The 20914-nt window shown below is 44.7% G+C and overlaps 1 protein-coding gene across 1 annotated transcript in view; it reads right to left on the bottom strand.

The window, feature by feature from the left end:
- The window catches only part of ADCY2 (adenylate cyclase 2), a 404666-nt gene that overhangs the window by 22722 nt on the left and 361030 nt on the right, over positions 1-20914 (bottom strand). Inside the window, exons 18-20 of the mRNA XM_087443107.1 lie at positions 20002-20171; positions 11274-11358; positions 6457-6615 (exon numbers count right to left, since the gene is read on the bottom strand). Coding sequence (XP_087299233.1) covers positions 6457-6615; positions 11274-11358; positions 20002-20171 — 414 coding nt within the window. The remainder of the gene's footprint in view (positions 1-6456; positions 6616-11273; positions 11359-20001; positions 20172-20914) is intronic.

Here is a 20914-nt window from a genome sequence, read left to right as displayed (position 1 = left end):
CATACACACCCCTCTTGAGGGCCTGCTGTGTGCTAGGCTTTATACCAGGTGGTAGGGCCACAGAGGGACAACACGAGTCCTACCCTCAAGGAGCTTGAGTCCAACTAGAGAGAGAGAGACCAAATCAAGAGACCATGGAAACAAGTGTGGCCAGTGCTGCCTATGCCCAGGTGTGGCTATACCACGTCTGCTTGGTTTGTCCTAGAAAATGTTCAGAACTGCCACTGGTGCTCGGGTGTCTAAGCTCCCAGGTCAGTGCTCTCTCTTACTGACTCATCCTGCAGCAAGAAGGGGGTCCCATCCTTCACCTCTCCCCCCGAGCTGGCCTATGTGCTAACCGTTTAGCACCTTGTGTCCCAATTGTCAGCCAATGCCTGATTGATTCAGGGCGTCAAATAATGAGAAAGCACACAAGCATCTCTTGAAACCTCGGTGGCATTCTCGCCTGCCTCTCTAGGGTTGACGGATCTACTGGCGGCCATTGAGGGGCTCATGGTTCGCTGAGAAGGGAGGTACTGTTGGAGTGCCTGGTGAACTCCCTGTACATCACAGAGACATCTGTGTCTTGTTTTGATCCAGCCTCAGCTCTCCCTGAATGGGACTGCCTGGCTCAAAATCACACACAATCCTTACCACCCGGGGACTCAGCAAAGAGTTGATTTGGTGACAAAATGCTGTCTTTTCAACAAGTGATGAAAACTAGTTTTGGCATTTGTTCAAAGGGCCTCTCAGAGACATTCTTGCCACAACACAGCAGTTTTGAGAGCAGGCTTTGTAAACCAGCAGGCTCCGTCTTGGGGCAGAGAGCTCTTTCTGGCCAGAAGAGTCAACAGCTGATGCAGAAGCTTGAGGAAGTTTTAAGTACAGTCATGTGTCGCTTAACGACGGGGACTCGTTCTGAGAAATGCATCCATTACGCTATTTTATCTTTGTGCAAACATCACAGAGGGGCCGGCCCGGTGCCTTAGCAGTTAAGTGCGCGTGTTCCGCTACTGGCAGCCCGGGTTCGGATCCCGGGCGCGCACCGAGGCACCGCTTCTCCGGCCATGCTGAGGCCGTGTCCCACATACAGCAACTAGAAGGACGTGCAACTATGATGTACAACTATCTACTGGGGCTTTGGTGGGGGGGGAAGGAGGAGGATTGGCAATAGATGTTAGCTCAGAGCCAGTCTTCCTCAGCAAAAAAAGAGGGGGATTAGCATGGATGTTAGCTCAGGGCTGATCTTCCTCACACACACACAAAAAAATCACAGAGTGTTCTTACACAAACCTAGATGGTATAGCCTCGTACACGTCTGGGCTCTATGGTACCAATCTTAGGGGCCCACCGTCATATATGTGGTCCATCACGGACCGAAACGTCGTTATGTGGTATGTGACTATAAAACAAATGCCCCTCGCTGCTCCCAGGAAGGAAGAAGACGTGCCTGCAAACCGGGCTCGGACACTAGCAGCAGCTCTCTGCCCACTCGCTCGGAGCACATGCATAGGGAACAGTTTTTCATTGAAATAAAAGCTTTTTGGAATTGTTATTGTGATTAAATCATTCTTTACTCTCTGTTTCTGAAGGGATATTAATTTCCTCTGTACATCCATACAGGTGAGTAAAAGAAACAGGACGACATGCCCGAAGGCTCTTTGTTAATGTGGGTCCTGGCCTAAGACATGTGCCACGTTCCCAAGGATTGTTCCAGAAAACCAAGGAGTGGTAACCTTTACCATGGGACTGAAAGGTGTGCTCCTGTTCACCCCAAGCTCTAAAATTAACCCCAGGTCTCTGCATTCAGAAGTGTTGAGTGCCCAGGCCACCCCACTGAGAAGGAGCTGGGAAGGTGGATGCTGTGGGGTATGGAGGCAGGCAAAATGTTCTCCACTCTGTTCAGGCCCCGAAAAGCTGGGGAAAGAAGCCTTCCTTGAAAGCTGTTGATAAATTCTGGCGGGCGGTGACTCTTAAGTTTTACATAAGTTTGGATAGTTGATTAAAAGATAACTAAAATTGAGTGTTTACCGCACACCAGGCACAGGTCTAAGAGCTTTACATGAATTATTGTTTTTAAAATTAGTCATAGCCTCCAAGAGGACGGAGGCCCAAGGTCCCACAGCTAAGAAGTGCCATTGCTGGGACCAGACCTCTGCTCTCAGCTGCCAAGCAGCGCCTGGCAGGTAGAGGAAAGCTAGCCGGGCGCCCAGGAACGGCACATTTAGCAGGTGCCACAGGCATCCCTTCACTCTGAGAAGCCCTGCTCTTGGGTGCAGGGACCTCTGTTGGTTCCCAGTGTTCCCCATGCTCTGCCACGTAGGGTCTGGAATCCAGCTGAACTGATCCTGCTCCAGGTCCTGCAGGTGCAACAACAACTAGACCTTCCCCTGGCCTTAGCAGGAGAGAGAGAGCTCACCCAGGGCACATCTATTTGACCCTGACACTGTGGAGGGCCCAGCAACCTTGACCATATCTATGCTGTTAAATAGCACGGACAGCATTGCTGTTCAGCTGCAGAAGGTCAAACGATCTCAGCTGCCTGGCCTGGGGTGAGGAGGTTAGCATTACACACCGCTAGGTCAGGGAATGGGTTTCTCTGTCCAGAATCTTCTGTCCGATTGATGAAGTCAATCGAGAACAGGAAGGTCTCACTGGGACAGAAGAAGTTAGGCAGCCAAGGTGTCGGGAAGTCAGAAGGACAAGGCAGGAGTTTGCTGTGGTTTATACATTCAAATGAGTCTCTTTATGATAACCTTGTGATGAGTTCTTGGGAAGAAAACAAAAATCCAAAACCCTTCCTTCCCGGGACTCACGGTGGGAGCTCTCACCCCTTTAGGCAGCAGGTTAGTGATTCTCTTTCTTGTTCAGACCCTTTACAGCAGGCTCTGTTTTGCATTCAGGATTTTTCCCAAGAGCATAGCGGCTAACAGAATCTCCTACACCGACTGTTTGATCTTCAGCGACGGGAGAGCAAAACGCGCCCTGTTGGGCGTGCAGAGTCTTGAGTAGACGGTGAGGGCTGCCCTGGCAGCAGGGTGCCCTGCGGGGCTCTCTGTAATTTTTTAATCTCCAAGACTTACAGATGCTGCTTGGGTAGCTCCCTGCCCCCAGCCCCCGCCCCCCCCCCCCTTATTTGACCTAACCAACAAAAACTGGCAGTAAAATATGGCAAGTTACAGCCAAGGGGAGTTCTGTGTTGTCTGACTAAATACAGAGAACCTGGCAGCCGACAGCTGTGCAGAATGAAGCCATCATTTCAAGGATGGTCTCACCAGTCTGATGCCCTCAATTTAAGAATCAGTGTGTCACTCTACCCTCCTGAGCAGTCAGGTCAGCAGCTAGAGAGTACAAAACTAATGATGTGTGGGGATCACGGGACCCTGAGCGAAAACCAAAGACCCGTAATATGGCTGTGATGGGCCTTGGAGTCGTTTGTGGCAAAGCGAGTTTGGAACGCTCTGAAACTGAGCTCCTGTTCGTTTTCCTAAGGGCTGCAGGCTGCCTGGGTCAGCCATATGTTTACTCAATATCTTCTCGAGCCACAGCTGTGAGTGTGGTGATCGGGTACTGATTGTCCGCAGGGGGAAATTATTTTAGTGCCTAGAGACAGGTCCATATAGACACACAGGGATGACGTGGCCACGGATGAGGCTCCCAAGGAATTTACCCTCTTCATCTGACAGATGAGGAAACAAGGCACAGAGCTGGTTTCATCTAAATGTGTGGTTCCTACTTTGTCCCTGGAAAGTTCCCAAACTGCCCACACAGTAAGGCAGCCCCAGAGCCAGGGCTGAAATCCACCACCCGCCCTGCCCTCACTCTGCTGCCTTTTCCCATGAGGCCCCCCTCATGGCTGTAGGAGACCTGTGTGTGTTTTTAATTCTTAAAATAGCAGCACTAATGAGGAGACTTGGAGGGGGAAATGTCACCCTCTCTTGGGAGAGCCTGAGAGCTGTGTTAGTGGCAGGAGGGTCACTGGTTGGGCACACGGAGTGGCCCAGGGCCACTCAGTAAATGGATGAGTCAATGTGCTGCCAGCACCTGTGCTTAGATGCAGCCCTTTCTGCCAGGTATGTCCCCCCTGTGTGGATGAGGGACTCTGCCCCGCTCTGTCACACTCCCACCTCACCGGGAGGGACACTCAGTGTGACGAACGTGTAAATGTCCCCTGCTCTGTCTAAGGCAACTGTAAAGTAAGGCTCAATTCTTTTCCTCTGATGAATGGGGAGACCGGGGCTCAGTCCCGGAAGTAACCAGCTCAAGTTCACGTGATAGAGAATGTTGGTACTAAGATTGGAGCCCACACTGTCTAGCTGTAGGCTTTATTCTCCTTCTCCACGCTGCCTTTCCTTAGGATTTCCAAGGGGGCAACTGTGCTCAGATGCTTGCTTAGAATAAGTCAGGAAAGCAGGAAAGAGCAGAGAGAATCCATCGATTCCCCAGGCCTGGCCCAGGGAGATGTGGGGAGGGGGAGGGAGAGGTCTGCAGGGCCTGCAAGGCTCAACCCAGGGCCTTCTCAGGTCTTGAACTGGGCACTGTCCTGGCCTCTGGCCAGAAGAAGCCCTTTGGAGCCTGGAGTGTCCTCTCCCTCTCTCTCCATCTTCCGTCTCCTTGCTAGTTTCTAATACTTTCTTTGCAGGTTCAGAAGTCACTTCCTCACAGTGGTGGCCTTTGTGGACTCCCACAATTTTGCTGTCAGGGCCTTTGGAGACAAGTTGCTGTCCCCTCCTGGGGACAAGGCCACTTCTATCCCATTCCTCTCTGTGTCCAGGCCCAGAATCAGCCTGGCCACAGGGCAGGGGCAACCCTCAGTACATGCTGCATTTATAAACCACACTGATAGCCAGACATATAGACATAAAAAAGTTTTTATATTGCTAATAAGAACAGATGGTTCCTTCTTAATAAATGTAGTGATTTCATTATCTGTGACCCACAGGTAAATAGGTTGCTGAATAACCTCCTGGATGCAGAAAATACCAGGAGAAGAAAGAGGAAAGTGAATGGTCCATAGTCCTGGGACCCTGGGACCGGCTCACCACACCCAGCATGCTTCCAGGAAGATGAGAGTGACAATGTCGAGCATTTCACACACCACCTGGCACCTTCTTCTTAATGTCAACTTTAAATATGTGACAGAAAAATACTGCTCCCAGCCTTCTCATGGGAGGCTGCTTTGTCCTCTACCATCATCAAGGTTGAGCTTCTCTGTTAAGGAGTTCATCCACCTATCAGTTTCCTGGTTCCTTATCCACTCCCAAGCCTCACTGAAAATATCCTAAGAACAGGATTGCACATCATACATCTCCAAAACTTCACGGTACCAAACATATGCCTTTGCACACAGTGGGTGCTCAAACACATGTTTCTTACATTAATAGACTCCCACTGTAGACACATCTGTTGACTCCTGTAATTTAGCAATATTAAAGAAATTTCATGACGTCATTTCTTTTTTACTGTTTTATTTATTTATTTATTTTGTGAGGAAGATCAGCCCTGAGCTAACATCCATGCTAATCTTCCTCTTTTTGCTGAGGAAGACCGGCTCTGAGCTAACATCTATTGCCAATCCTCCTCTTTTTTTTTTTTTCCCCAAAGCCCCAGTAGATAGTTGTATGTCATAGTTGCACATCCTTCTAGTTGCTGTATGTGGGATGCGGCCTCAGCATGGCTGGAGAAGCAGTGCGTCGGTGCACGCCTGGGATCCGAACCCTAGCCACCAGTAGCGGAGCGTGCACACTTAACTGCTAAGCCACGGGGCCGGCCCCCCTGACATGTCATTTTATACGCCATTTCAACACTGAAATGACACTCCAGTCTTTCCAATTCTAGTTAAATATCCATTCCTTTAGACATTCCATGAAATTTCCATTCCATCCATTCAAATGGGTGGACTCGTCCTCGATCTGCTCTTGTGGGGATAACTCCTAAATTAACAGTCTATTTCATATGGAATTCTGAAACCCTTAAAAGGCTCTCAGGGAAGTCATGAGCAATGAAACAGTGGGTGTGTGGGATGCACGGTGCAATCTTCTCTCTTGATTTGGGCCTCTATTGCATGGTGGTAAGGAAGGTGACCTCCCACACCAGGGAGGGCCATGAATCGGCCACTGCGATTCATATTTGGAATTGCAGTGCCTCTCAGAACTTTACCTGATTGGGGAAGAAAAACTACGAATAATAAATCAACTCCATCCTAAGAGTTTCAGGTGATTCTAACTCACTATCCTCAGTTGGCGTCTATACGACTAATCAATAGCCTCTGGAAAATAGACCAATTCAGGCCAATATGGGACATTTTGAATACTCGGGTGTTCAAAGTGCCACAGGCATCTAAGTGATGCTAGGAGTTTCCAGCCCTCACCCAGCCCACTGCCTTTTCCCGACCATGAGCCCCGCCCATTCCTGGCCATAAGCCACACCCCTTCCTGGCCATAAGCCACCCACCCCCCCCCCCCCGCACCATCTGACCTCATTCTTGAGACTCCTGGCCAGGAAATGCTCAGCCACGTGCGCAGGAAGCACGTTCTCCAGCAGCACGCGGTTCAGGTTCTCCATGGTTTCTATCTCCTCCCGTTCTTTTTTGAACTTGTTCTTCCATAAGAAGTCTAACCTACAGTAATATTCATTCTGTTACAAGAGGACACAGAGGTAAAGAAACAATAGGCATCTCGTCCTGCCAGAGAGTGGAGGTTTTAAAGAGAAAATAAAAAGAATGAAACAAAACTATAAAAAGAACCCCAGACAGAATTGTCACCCTCCCTACAAAGCCCTCTGTTCCCCCAAAATGTCTCTCATTCAGCCTCTAACATGGATTTGCGAAAAACAAGTTAGGGAAAGAACCAGCCTCAGGAACAGAGAAAATAGCTATATTGGAGGCTTGAAAGAAACAAATGACATGAAAGCTTCTTGCATAGTTATGTTAATAAAAGACGGTTTGAATTATTTTTTGAAAAGAGGCATAACAGAATATACATAATGAATAAATGGAAAATACATTAGTAGGGAGAGTGCATTGTTTGATGATTTACATTTAAAAAATAATAGTGTTCATTTGTGGTAGTTTGCCTTTAATATCTGAAAATCAGTTTTCCCCTACCACAAATTATATAATTAAGTATCCATTGAAAAATATGCATTTTTTCATTTGGGATTGCATTGTACTCAGAGGGTGACATTATATTTAGACAAAAGTTCATTTTGATATCATTTAATTAGGATGGTGCCTGCTAGTAAAAACATATGTGCTCAAGCTTTTAATGTATTAAAATTTAATGTTTTTAAAAAATGCTTATTATTAACATTGTAGAAATAGAGAGATTCATTTACTGTTGAAGGGTCTCTTTGGTTTTGGCATAATTTTGTGCTTGCTATGATGGGAATAATTTAATATAATGAAATAGCCTTGAATGAATCTTCCTATAACAGAAGGGCCTGATAGAGAGGGTGTATTTCAGCACAGACAGTAACTTATTGACAAATAAATGCAAAGAACTACATGCAGGAGGCTTGTTTATTTTATTGGTTCGATTAATTATACCAATGACAATACAAAACAAAACAAAACATACACACATGGCCTCATATGCAGATGGCAATTTAAAAAAATTCACATTTTGAAAACTGCAAGAATGATCATTCATCAATTAGGTTTGATTCAAACTATGTGTGGAACACTCAAAAATCATTCCTCCTCCTCTAGAGTGACATTTATTTTTACCTCATATAGTGAGACATTTTTCAAAAAAGATTGCACAAAACTTATTCTTAAAATTGGTTTATAGTAAATTTTGCCAAATTTCCCACATTCTGTATTTATGGAAATCATGCTATACATTTACTAGAAAAGGCTTCTAGCTTGGAGGATAGATTATTTATTTGGATTTTTTGGGGGGGATAAACCAGTAGTGTGGCTGGTTTTAAAACTAAAATGACAGAAGGAATCTATGGCGGTGGCATTGGGAAGACACAGATATACACTCAAGATTAGACAAAAATGAAACATGAGGTGAAACCAAGGAGCCAGTGAGGCAGGCAGCAAGTATGAAGGTTTCCCTAAACCGTATTAAGAGGTTGCTCAGGTTTCCCTAGTGGTTGCTATTGCATCACAGGAAGCATTTTGTAAGTCTCCTGCTCAAAGGAATCAGAGCACTTTGGAACCAGCTACACTGTGCTGAAAGCAACATTCTGCCAAATCTTTACCTATCACCTCCCCAACCAATGCACTCTGCTGTAGAATCCTCTCCTTGAGGTACAAGTACATTAGAAACTCATTAGAAACTCACATGGAGGGCTCCCAAAGGAAGACAAATATTTCTATCCCAAACCAGTTTTAATGGATTTAATGGTGTACCCCCAAAAGATAGTTCCAAGTCCTAGCCCCTGGTAACTGTGAATGTCACCTTTGGAAATAGGGTCTTTGCAAAAGTAATTAACTTCAGGATCTCAGGATGAGATCATCCTGGATTTAGGGTGGGCTGTAAATCCAATGACTTGTGTCCTTATGAGAGAAAGGAGAGGGAGATTTGACACTGAGACACGGGGAGGCCATGTGAGGAGATCCAGCAGAGGGCTGGGGGAAGCCACTGTCTCCGTGACTGTGCCTCGGTGGTGGTGGTGGGGAACTGCTGGAGAGGAGCCCAGGACTCTGTGCCACGTCGGCTAAAACAGCAGCCCTGCCTCGTGAACTTCTATCCTCACATCACCACCCATCTCAGATTCTGTCTGGGGTTACTCGCCAAGTTCTCAGGGCCCAGATCACACTTAGCAACATAGAATGTGCTCTTCATTGGCTCTAATGATGGGAGAAGGCAGGAAAAGTCTGGAAGAGGCATCCAGGCCATATCCGGAACCCCATCGACCCTCAGTGATATGTTTCACATCCCAGCATAGCCTCGAGGGAAGTTTTGTGCTTTATCTAGTTCTGAAAACAAGCTGAGGAACTGGAGGGCTTTACATCTCTCTACATGGAGAGAAGAAGTGGTCCCTGGGCCGGGGTGCAGGCAGCCATGATTGCAGTTACTCTTGGATTCTGAACTCTCTCACCGTGACTTCAGCCTCACTTTCAGGCCACTAGACTGTCACCTGCCTGGTTCCATGTCTTGAATGAGCCCACCTAGAATGCAGACCCTTGATGGCAGTGTGCTGTTGCTTAAACTCAGGTGAAACACAGGGAATCTTTCTTTTTCAAAAGAGGCCCTTGGGTTGGCTGGCATTTCTATCACAGACCATATTTCAGTACAGAGAGTACTGCTGTAGCTCTCATCCAGGACATGTGTTATGTTTTCATTAAGGTTTCTTAGATACCTGGAGCAATATTTAGTAGACTGATTTGCTCAGAAAGCAAACAGATTGCCGTCATTTCAAAAAAGATGGTCATGGGCCAGGGGAGCCATTAGGACAAATGGCAACAAAAATAAGTTGCAAAATGTCTGTTATGATTTAAAAAAACATTCAGAAAATAAATAACGCTGAGGTCATGAATACTCATGAAACTTGAAAATCTTATTTCAAATATTGGATGTTTGTTTATAATATACTTGTATTTCTGGAATGGTTTGCAGAAGCACTATATCACAGATGTCACAGTTCTTGTTAGCCCAGAAGACTTGGGACTTTACTAAATCATTCACTTAATGATTTCAGACTGAAGGTCAGCCTCCTCATTGCTACACTAGTGACAAAAAAGGAATGACTCCCTATAAGATGGTATCAGCACTATTGTGTTAAATTAATGCCCGACCACAAGATTGCATACTTTTGATTATTTATCTTAAATCAATTAGAGAGTAACTGATCAATGAGCAGCCACTGGATTCAACAACATTTATGTAGTGGTATCGCATGCTTATCATCTCAATAAGCAATAAAAAAGTTGGGAGAATTCAATTTGATTCTAGTTTCTTCTAGATCATTCTAGCAGGAAAAACTGCAGCACAAAACATCCCCAGCCCTAAAGGGAGAAAGAGGCTACCCCACACAAGAGATGGCCATGCTGGTTCCTGAGAAATGATCTTCTACGTGATATCCTGCAAGGAAGCCCAGTTCTTTCAACTAAATTACCGGGTTTCCTAAGGGAGGACATGCCTTTTCTCTACGTGTGAATACAGAAGGCCGGTCAATTGTGGAGAAAACCAGGTAGCCAGAGAAACAAACGAAACCAGAGAAAAAGAACAGGACACAGTATAATGGGTTAATTGACACATGCAGGCTATCAAAACTGCAAGCCAAAGAATGCAGACCCGAGCAGGTGCCAGGGACAGAGGGAGGGGAGGATGCTGGGGAGACAGGGCTCTTCCGATGCTCTGCAGCAGGATGACAGCTCAGCTCTAGAAGGGGGTGAGGGCTGCGCTGTGAGCTCCTGGGGAAGGATGCTACTTGCACTGCTTGGGAAGATGGAAGAGGACAGTGTTCCCAGGCCACTAGACTGGCAGTCACAGATCTGGACTCTGCCCTGACTGTGTGATTATTAACAGCTTCCTACTGGGGAGAAACGGAAGCCAGACCAAAATGCACAATCTATAATTTGCCTCTCAGATATTTGCCACATATTTAACTGTTTAGTGATGTGTGTACAATTTAACTGGCATTGCCTCTTTGTTGGTTATTTCCAAATAAATCACTTTCTCTGTTTCACACTAGCCATCAAAGAACTTAAACTTTGGTTGAGGCAGAGCCACCTGGTTTGGGACAAGTCTTTAGTCTTTGAGTGATTGTCCTTGTGTGCAGTCAGGAAGAATATTGTCCTTAAAAATCCCGCACCCACAGCCTCTGCTGGGAGGCTAGAAGGAGGTGGGAGGTTGGAGGAGGAACCGTTTCATTTGCATCACAAAATAAAATTTTGAACAGAGGACCCTATTTCTAGGGATGATTGCAAGTGACAGCAAAGGTATCCATACCCACTTCAAAGAAAAAGAAGCCTGCCATGCATTCTGAAATGCAAATGAAACCACAGCCAAGAGGATATTTTTCCAATTAGTGTCAACTATTGAGGGGATACTTTTGTAGGCTTACAAAACCTACATATTTATTTTGAGATTTAACAGGAAGTTAATTGATTCACATCTCTATCACTCACTGGGTTTGCCTCTTACAGAAAAAATGAGAGAACTTTTTCCTTCTGTCTATACGTAAGCATCCACACCTTATGCTGCCCCCTTTCTCTTAAGCAATAAGATGATTCTGATGTTTCAACATCTGTTTGCATGAAAGCAACTATAATGCATATCAGCGAAGTATTATTAATACAGCACTTTAGAGAAGTTATATTAAAAAAACAGACTGCTTACCTGTCTACCCAGAACAAGCAGTGTGATGAAGAATATAAAGAGAGACACTGAACCCATGGTCTTTAGGTCTTTCCAAATGCCTGGTCTATTAAAAAACAAAGAAACAAACAAACAGACGAAAACAATAGAACAAAACAACATACACACAGGACTTAGAATTCATGTATCAACAAACTTCAGAACCTCTAGTGCATGTCTACATTCTACTCCAGATAAACGCACACACGTTTCAAATATGTCTTCAAACCCAGATTGCATCAAAACAAAATAATGCCTATTTTGAGAGCTTAGTAAAAGAAAAATTCTTCCAAATTAATGTAGATTTCTTACTTTATACGAAGCTCTAACAAATATAAAAAGAAAGAATAGCATAATATTAATAATATTTTCTTTATACCTCTGGGATCAACATGGATAATTTGACATATGATTTCTTCAATTTTTTAAGTTATTACTCTCAGAAAGAGGCAGTACTCTAGGAATTAACAATCATATGAGGTATAAAAATGAAGTAGGGAACTTAATTTCTACAAGCTACTCTCCCCTATGAATTACACAGTTTCATATACGTTTTTTGGCAGGCACTCATTCTTATTCCTTCTTTCATGTGATTTTGTATTGTAAAGGCATAACACAAACAGAAACCCTTGGTCAACTGGCCCATTTCCCCTCAGGTCCAGGTAGACATCAGTAATTTATCCCTGCCTGAGTTCTCACTGTGCTGGCTGGGGCCCTCCATCCTCACCACAACATTCTAGGCAATGACTACCCCCATACATCGAGTTGGCATGTGTGGTAGTCAATTTTATGTGTCAACTTGCCTGGGCCACAGGGTGCCCAGATATTTAGTCAAATGTTGCACTAGGTGTTTCTGCATGGATGTTTTTTGGATGAGATTAACATATGAATCAGTAGATTGAGTAAGCAGATTGCCCTCCATAATGTGGGTGGGCCTCATCCAATCTGTTAAAGGCTTGAATAGAAGAAAAGGCTCACCCTCCCCTGAGTGAGAGAATTCTCTCTTACCCAACTGCCTCTGAACTGGGACACTGGCTCCTCCTGGTTCTATAGCAGCTTCTGGCCTTCAGACTCCAACTGGGACACTGGCTCTGTGGATTTGGACTTGCCAGCCTCCATAATCACATGAGCCAATTTCTTATGATAAATTTCTTGACTGATACACATATATATATAGGATATATATATTCTTTTGGTTCTGTTTCTCTGGAGAACTCTGACTAACACAGCATGGAAGGAACAATCTCCCACCATTCCCAGGGGAGTCCTGCATAAGCTGAGAAATGATTATTTCCCACATATAACAGTAAGTAAGACGTGAAAAAGAAAAGCTGATTATGCATGGACACCATGTCACATAGCAGCACGGTCACGTTATTCAAGTGTAAATATCAGGTAATCACTTTCTGCTTGTGAGTTGAACTTGCTTTGAGATTTGTCCCGTTTCCTCATAGAGGGTTCAAGGGCTGATGAGAAGACAAGAGAGACTGATCCAGCACTGAAGAGCTCAGGTGGGCTCTGAAGTGAGATAACCCAGGTTGGGACCATGGCTCCCCCACTCTAGGGAGCTGTGGGACCTAGGACAAACCCTGCAAACCTTGCTTTCTTCATCAGCCAGCGAGAGTACTGATACCTATATTTCAGGTTGTTTGGGTCACATGTCAAATATTTATATATCTGGCACAGAGCCTGACACATAGGAAACACCTCATAAATGGCACTCATGACGTTTAGTATTAACTACAGTGTGATAAGGGAAGGGATAGAGGGAGGAAGCTGGAGAAAAAGACAAGGAAATGCAGATTGGTGAATTTCATTAACAGAATGAAAGATCCAGGTGCAAAGGAAAGTTGGGTTCCTGCAGAAATGAGGAGATAGAATCGCCAGTCCCAGTGGCTGAAGGGCTTAGGAACTCAGAGAACTCTCCAGAAAGGCTGTGCTTGCATTAAGGGCTCTTCCTCCCCACCAAGCCATTTGTGGGTGGAAGAATCCAAGCTCATCAGCCAAAGGAGGTCACCATTTTCTCCCTGAGAATGAAGTGAGCTTTACGCCTCTTCTCCATCCTGCAGTGCACCAAGCCAAGTGCTGACAGCCTCCCTTTTGTTTTCCCAAATAAAACTTGCTAAAGTTCAAGTTTGTGGTCTCTCCCTGGTGCTCAGATTCGGGTCAGCTTTCTGCACATGCTCACTAGCCATCTGCTAAAGCTCACTCTCTCCGCTGCCATTGGGAACGCACACAGGAAGCTGGCCACAGGGCAGGGGGATGTGGGGGAGGCACGTGGAGCAGTGGGGGTGCCTGTGGGCCAGTTGGGGGCAATCCACGGGCAAGGTGTTCCCAGTGGCTCATGGGCAAGCTGCTTGATGGAGGCCGTGATCCAGTTAGCAGGATCTGCATCCTTTAATGCCCTCCGAGCAACCCATCTGCTGCTCTCCCAGCCGCTTCCTGCCCCTACTCATGCCAGGATGGGGCGGGAGAGACATGGGCCCCTTTGGTATCATTCAGCATAGCTGGGGAAGCTGGGTGCTCATTCACACGCTCTCATTTTCCACCTCAGGATAAATCCCAGGCTGAGAAGATCTCTCTTGGCTCTAAGCTGTGCCATCTTGTGTAAGGGGCGATGTGGGTAGAGTCAAACTATTCCTCTTATTCATTTCAATGCTTTGAAACTCGCATTTTTTTTCCCCCAATAGTGTGCTGGAACTTTTTCTCTGGACACTTGGACTCCACAAAGGCTCTCTCGTCCATGGGTGACTGGCTACCAGTGTTTTCCAAGGGCTCCTGGGCCATGGCCAAGAGGGGCTGGAGCTGGTTCACGGGCCACTGCAGGGTCCACAGCCGGGACCAAGGTCTGTATGCCTATTACCTGATGCCCAGGTGGGCAAGACTCCTCCTGCACCCCTTGGCGTATGGTGCTGGATCCCACAGCTCCCACAGAGGCACTTTTGTCCATGGATAGATGCCGATTTATTGTTGTTGGCGGTGGGGGGGTGGGGGTGGGGGTGGGGTGGGGGAACGAGGATGTCTTACTCTGCCGTAATGCTGATGTCACTCCTCTCCTGTGCTTCTGAATCTCCACAGTTCTTCAAAGTCTTTCCAATATCAGCTCTGGACCACCTAATGCTGCTCCCAGCCAACGCGTTCACCCGTTTCCTGGGTATGCTGTGTGAACTTCACTGAGTTACCTGACAAGTCTCCTTTTGGCCTTCTGGTGAAACGTGATTTTCTTACAGAGAGTTTTTGTGATCTTCTTGAGAAAAGAGATTATACTTTATTCATCTCTGTATGCTCAGACTCCAGCATTCACGCCTGGCATATCAAGGGTGTTCAATAGAAGTGTATTTTAAACACAAATGAATGAGTGGACAAATAACCGTGTTGGTTTGAAACCTAAAGAGTTTCATTTCTAGACACTCTTTCCTCCCCTGGCTGGACATAGATTCAATGGAATCCCATGCAACCTTCCAGGGAAGGTGGCCCAATGTCATTCAAGGACAGACAGCTGGAAGCCTCCTGCTTTTTCAGAGCAGGATTCATAAATGCCAAGCAAAACATTCTGGGACTGCAAACAGGCTAACATAATAAGGGCCAGGCTCATGCCTAGAAACGAGCCCTGGCGGCAGCTGCAGGTCAGGGGAGGTGACAAAAGTGGGGCTGGAGAGAGAGTGCTGGCCCTCTGCCGTGGAGATAATAATGCACCCTGATTAATGCAGTCATGGTTTCAATCTGCGGAGAAGAGTGAGTTTAAGGGGGAAGCAATCAGCATCAGTGCGATAAGACACCGTGGGACTGTGCACAGCTTTAGCATCATCAACTGAAGAACTATGATAAGAAGTATGTGTTCTATCGAGTCTATGGGCACGGGTTCTGTGAAATCTCCTTTCAAAATCCTCTCCTAAAATCAAACAGAACAGCCTATAAATCAAGTATCCACCTGCAGGTGGATCCAAATCACAGGGCGCTTTCTTTTTGAGGTTAGGTAACAAAATAGCTCACTAATGGTTGCTTTTTATAGAAGAAAAGAAAGCTTGGGAGTATTTGAGTAGCCCTAGGACGACTTGCTTCTTTCGTTAAATTAGGCAGCTCAGATTACCTACCTCCCAGCACTGCTGCTAATGGGTGTCAGCCACAGAGAAACATGGGTGTCCTTACTTTCTGGAGATGGCACAGGGTGGAAATAGGCAGGGGAGGGCAAGCTGAGATATTTAACTTGAAAGTAACTTAAAATCTTTTCAATATTAACTTGGATATATTATAGATTAGAACGCAAATTTAGAGTACTTTTTTAATTTAAAAGAGGAGACGTTAAAGAAATTTCAGGTGCTTTGGAATAACCCCTGACTGTCTACCACAGGAGTAGATGTGCAATGCTCCCTGCCTTTCTCCTGAGAGTGATTAAGGCGGAAGTTCTTCCTCAAGACTTTCAGTGAGCTCATTATCAGTTGATCCCAAGTTGGGACATTGTCAAAACATGTCACAATATCTTGAATTCCAGCTGTTGGGTTTTCCATGAGACACAAGGAAAGTGGAACAATTCCACACTGAAAGCGCTTAACTCATAGCTCTCAGAGATATATGCTCATTGGAGCATCTCCATCGTTATTCCTGAACCGTAGTCGTTGCTAAGGTCAGGAAGTCAAAATGGTGCAGACATTTCCACCGGCAACAATCCAGAGCTTCTGAATGATGCTGGGCACTGAATATGACTGCTGCTCATTTATGCACCTTATTTATCCACTGTCCACGGAATATTTGTTTACTTAGGCTAAGTGCCCAAACAGAGCCGGTTAGTCTCCTGGCCTCCCTGTTATCCCTCCGTCAAGCTCTCCATCCTCCACAGCTCTTTGGAATTAAGGGCGTATTTCTAGCTTTCAGGTGAATTAACATAATGGCTGGGTTCACAGAGAATGATAACACTCATCCCGTGAGACTTTTCAGTTCTGCAAGAGAAAAACTCACAGGAAACAATCTGACAATGTTTTGCAGACTATGTAACAAGTTTTTGTCATGGGAAAGGGAAGTACCTTCGAAGCAAAGACAGCTTCCGGCAATATCAATGGTCATCAACATCACCATCTCCCATCACGGTGAAGTGAAGGGCCCTGGGCGTCCTGGACAGCGATGGCTGAGGGCTTTGGGAGACAGCATCATGGACCAGAACCGGAATTGTTATCCATCGGTTCAGCAAAACATCTTGTACTCAGAGACAAGATGGAGGACTGATGTAAATGCCGAAGAATTAGGAAACATCTTGTTCTGGACCTTCTAAAGACCAGAGACTTCTGAGCTTCCTTCACCATGAGGTGACTTATTTGAACCATAGAGTGGCAGGTAATGTTAAGTACTAGGACATCGCTGCCCTCCATTCGAATGGATCTTTAATGGCACACTCTCTTAAAGTAGTCTTCTTTTTTCTCCTAAAAAGTCAGCTTTCCACATTCATGAGAATATCTGATGTCATTTTCTAAACTATTCTCTGACCTGGAGTTTTTCTAGTGCGTCCTTTTCCTGTGTTCTTTGCTAACCCTCTTGGCAAAAATTCCCCATTGGTTTGTACCACCTTGTTGGCTTGTCTATTATCAATGTCAAATTTGGTTCAGAAAAGGTCCCTGAAACATGAATCATGGTGAACTCACATACAGGACAATAATGCTGTCCAAAGTGTGTACTGAGAAGATGGCCCGGCCTTATAAGAAGATGTCTTATAAACAGAGATACCCTCTCCAAATTTTCTCTTGAAATTTAAGGGTATAAACAAAACCTGATGCGGATACTCAAAGACACAACTTCAAGGAGCCTCTGCCTCCAGGGTAGCAGGTGAGGTGAGATGTTTCATTACCGCCAGTATTTGGGCTCTTCTGAGTATTTAGGAGCACACTCTGCTTTTAGTCATTCATTCAACAGAGGTTTATTGAGCACCTACTTGCTAGATGCCAGGCTCATCTGTAGGCACTGTGGATACCGCAGTGGTACTGGGTTCAGACCTGCTCTTTCCTTGATTAGAGAGTGTCCATTAAAGTCCCCAGTATATGTATCACAGAAAAGGACTGGAAGACAATGGAGGCCCCAACCGATTCATCCAGGGGGATACTCTCCATCTTTCCAGGGGTGGGGAGGGCTGCTCAATTCTCAGGCACACCCAGGGGTGAAAGCCAGAAGCTTGGGGTAGGTCTACTGGGAGGGCTCAATGCCGATGGGGACCAGTCCAGAGACCTAGGTGGGTAGCAAGGACACTGACTGCCACAGCCAAGCATGGGTCCCAGAAAGAAGAACAGAGAAAGGACCAGGGAACCAGGAGTGAAAAGGGAGGCAAGGATGGAGTTACCAGAAATAAGTCAGAAAAAGAACAGGACCAAACATGTGACTTCAATGACGCAAATGAGTTTGATCAGAAAAGGAAGTGCTGCCTGGCACTCCTGGAAGTCAGCTCCCTGCTCAAAGGGGTTCTCTGGCTTTGGGACTTAGGGATGTTCACTCTCAAGGCACCATCCCAGATCAGTGGTTTTTTTTTTTTTTTTAAAGGATCCTAGTTTCATATCTGAAAGAGTTGTGTCAGCATCAACAAACCAGGCAGAGGATAAGGAAACCTTTATCAGTCGTTTGATCGGGGAATCTACTGAATCTCAGAAAAGAAAAAGAAAACATTGACATTGATCAGTTTTGGCTCTGGCATGAGTCGCAGGGTTCTATCAAACATCCACTGAGGCTGGAGAAAGCAGGATGGAATTCCAAACTTCCACTCTTAAGGGCTCTCATTTGGGGTTAGATTTAACCTGACATTAAGAAAATTTGTTAATTTTGAGGTATTATATGCTATTATGTCAGTAATATTCATCTTTCAGCAGAGGAGTGTTTCTGAGAATATTGTGGTGGCTCATGCAGGAATTGTGTCTAGAAGGGCCAGAATCTTACGGTGAAGATTAGGAACGCACCCTCCTGGAGAGGACGCTGGCTTCCTGTCAGAAGTGAAGGCAGGGCCCTGAGGCTCCTCATGTCAGCCCTCCATAGCTCCAAGGTTGTTATAAAACCTTAATACCAAGAGAGCAAACCCAAAAAACCTTGAATGAAACGATAGGGCTCTAAAAGTAAAAACTTCTCTTCTTCAAACAAATAAACACACTCCCCATTTTGGGGTTCTAATTAGAGAAGGGGTGTCTCTTTCAGATCCCCAGAGGTAATTCTCTCCCCATCAGAAACATCCTAATCTAATTTCTTATTCTGCTTTGGATGTGTAGCATATTCAGGAGCTTTGAATTTAATAAAGGGAAATTTAGTAGCATTGTCAGCTGTGCGTAAAAGCACGTAAAAATTGGTAACGCTACATTTACTTAGGGATTCGATCCAGAGGCCCTCTGGATATAGTAGAGAAATATTAAAGCATGTTTTGTTGGTGGTTTTGAGAATTTATTGGAAAATTAACTTCTGATTTCATTCTCATCTTGGCAAAGGAATCATAAAATTTTCTTAATACAATTATACATTTTTGCAACTCCACTACCCTAAGCTTGATTACAGATTATTAGGATTTCATGGTGTGGAGGATAATAAAAATTAAATTAGATGGACAGAATACATTGCAGTTGTGTTTCTAAAAGTATTCTTATTGGTAAGAAACGTTTACACAGTGAGGTGCCCACTGTTCTTCACACTGGGCCTCCAGAGGAGAAGTAAGTGGCCATGCGCTCTCAACACAAACCATCTTTCTGGAGCAATAGATCTATGCAAATATTTAAGGCATTTATTTTATGTTAAAAGAAATATAGAAATATTATGGAGGATTATGCAAAGAGCTCATAGAAAAAATTTGAAGCCTGGTGGATCCAGAAATAAACCTAACAGTTGATATAAAACGTTGTTTTGCTATTAAGATGTGAGATGGAGAACATCATAAGGATTAAAATGTTTTTCTTCAAGCAGGGAATAAATATTCATTACAAGCTCATGGAAGTAAGTTGATCACAGGAAACCTTTCATAACTCCGAGTGAGTGAACCTGCGAGGATCATTCTCACTGTATCCAGTCCTAAGGCTGGGAGAGTAAACACAATCCTATTTTTTCTTGGAAGTTAATTTCTTCATAGAACAGAGAACTGCCACAGTTGATAACACTCTCTCTACACAGGGTATTTTAGGAAATCTCCAATAAGAAATTTTTAGCACTATAACTTGCGAATGTAACCACTTATTTTTCCAATATTTTTGTGTATATCGATTTAGTTGTTCTCAACTAGGGGGCCATTTTGCTCTGCAGGGTGATGTCCGGAGGCATTTTTGGTTGTCACGACTTGGAGTGGGGCATTGTGTCTGGCATCTAGTAGGTAGAGGCCGGGGTGCTGCTTACTAACCTACAATGAACAGGACAGCCTCTCCATCCTCCTCCCTCCCCTGCCTGTAACAGAAAATTATTCAGTCCAAAATATCAATAATGCTGAGGGTGAGAAACCCTGGATTATTCTTATCAATACAGTACAGATTATAACACAAATCATCTCTTTAAAACACTGCTTATCTTCTCATTGTGTATGCTAATACATATTCTATGTAATCTATAATAAAAACACATCTTCCTTCTGAACCATCTCTTCAAAGAAACTCTCATACAATGATTACCAGTGACGGTGAAATTGCTGATTTGCATTTACTCAACACACACTCATGTTACCAACATCCCGTGAAAGAACTAAAGTAAGGAGAAAGAAGAGGAAGCAGGTTACCTCTCGAATAAGACCTGGCTGTAGTCATCCAGGACGCGGGCGTGAGTGTGGAGGAGGATGGTGTTGTAGCCCACCAATGCGGCCATCATGATCAACATTTTCAACTCATAATTCACCCGCAGGAAAACCGAACAGGAGATCAATCCCAGGATGCAGCTGTAGATAAAGTACTGGAGCGGGGAATACACGACATGAACACTTAGGATCTCTTCTGAGAAATACTGAAGTAATTACAATGGGCGACCACCACCAGGCTCATGTGGTCAACTGATAAACTGGCTGTGAGGGCTGATGCCTTTTCCTGCTCTTTGATTCAGTGCTAAAAGCCAGAACACATTTGATTTAGAAAATAATTACTCATTACATGGCTTGTTGACCCAGTGCTGCATGTTTAATAAAAAATAGTCATGCATATTGACAAGTAGTTTTCAGAAATAATAAAAAAACTATATTGAAGATGTCATTATAAGCAAATGCCATGAGCTTCTTGAAAATAAAAACAATGTGACTCCCTATACATTTACAGACTTAAAAAAATTCATAGTACATAGAATCTCTTTTGGCCTTTCAATTCTTTAATTCATTAAGAGGATATAAATCATTACAATTAGTTCTGTTAGAAGTGTAAGAAAGCCCAGGCATTTTATTGAAAGAGACATTGTGTGTCAGAGGGACTATCTAAAACAGAAAAGATTTAAAAAACTAAAAGCTTTGACCAGGATGAGTCAAGAATATCCTGGAAGAGGACAGGCACCTGAAGAAATGGGAAGAACCAAGTGCGAGGAAAAAAGCTGGCACATTCTATCTTTTGTAGTCGATAGGAAGCAGCTGGCAGGCCTGCCCTGTGTTAGCACTTGTCTCGCTATTGACCACTATTTACCAGACAGGATTGCCCTGGTTCAATTCTGCGCCA

This window comes from Ceratotherium simum, chromosome 18, assembly GCF_057802395.1.
Source record: "Ceratotherium simum simum isolate JZ-2026a chromosome 18, ASM5780239v1, whole genome shotgun sequence".
Taxonomy (NCBI): domain Eukaryota; kingdom Metazoa; phylum Chordata; class Mammalia; order Perissodactyla; family Rhinocerotidae; genus Ceratotherium; species Ceratotherium simum.
Note: the sequence above shows the minus strand (reverse complement) of the source record. Positions and strands in the feature narration are given on the sequence as shown.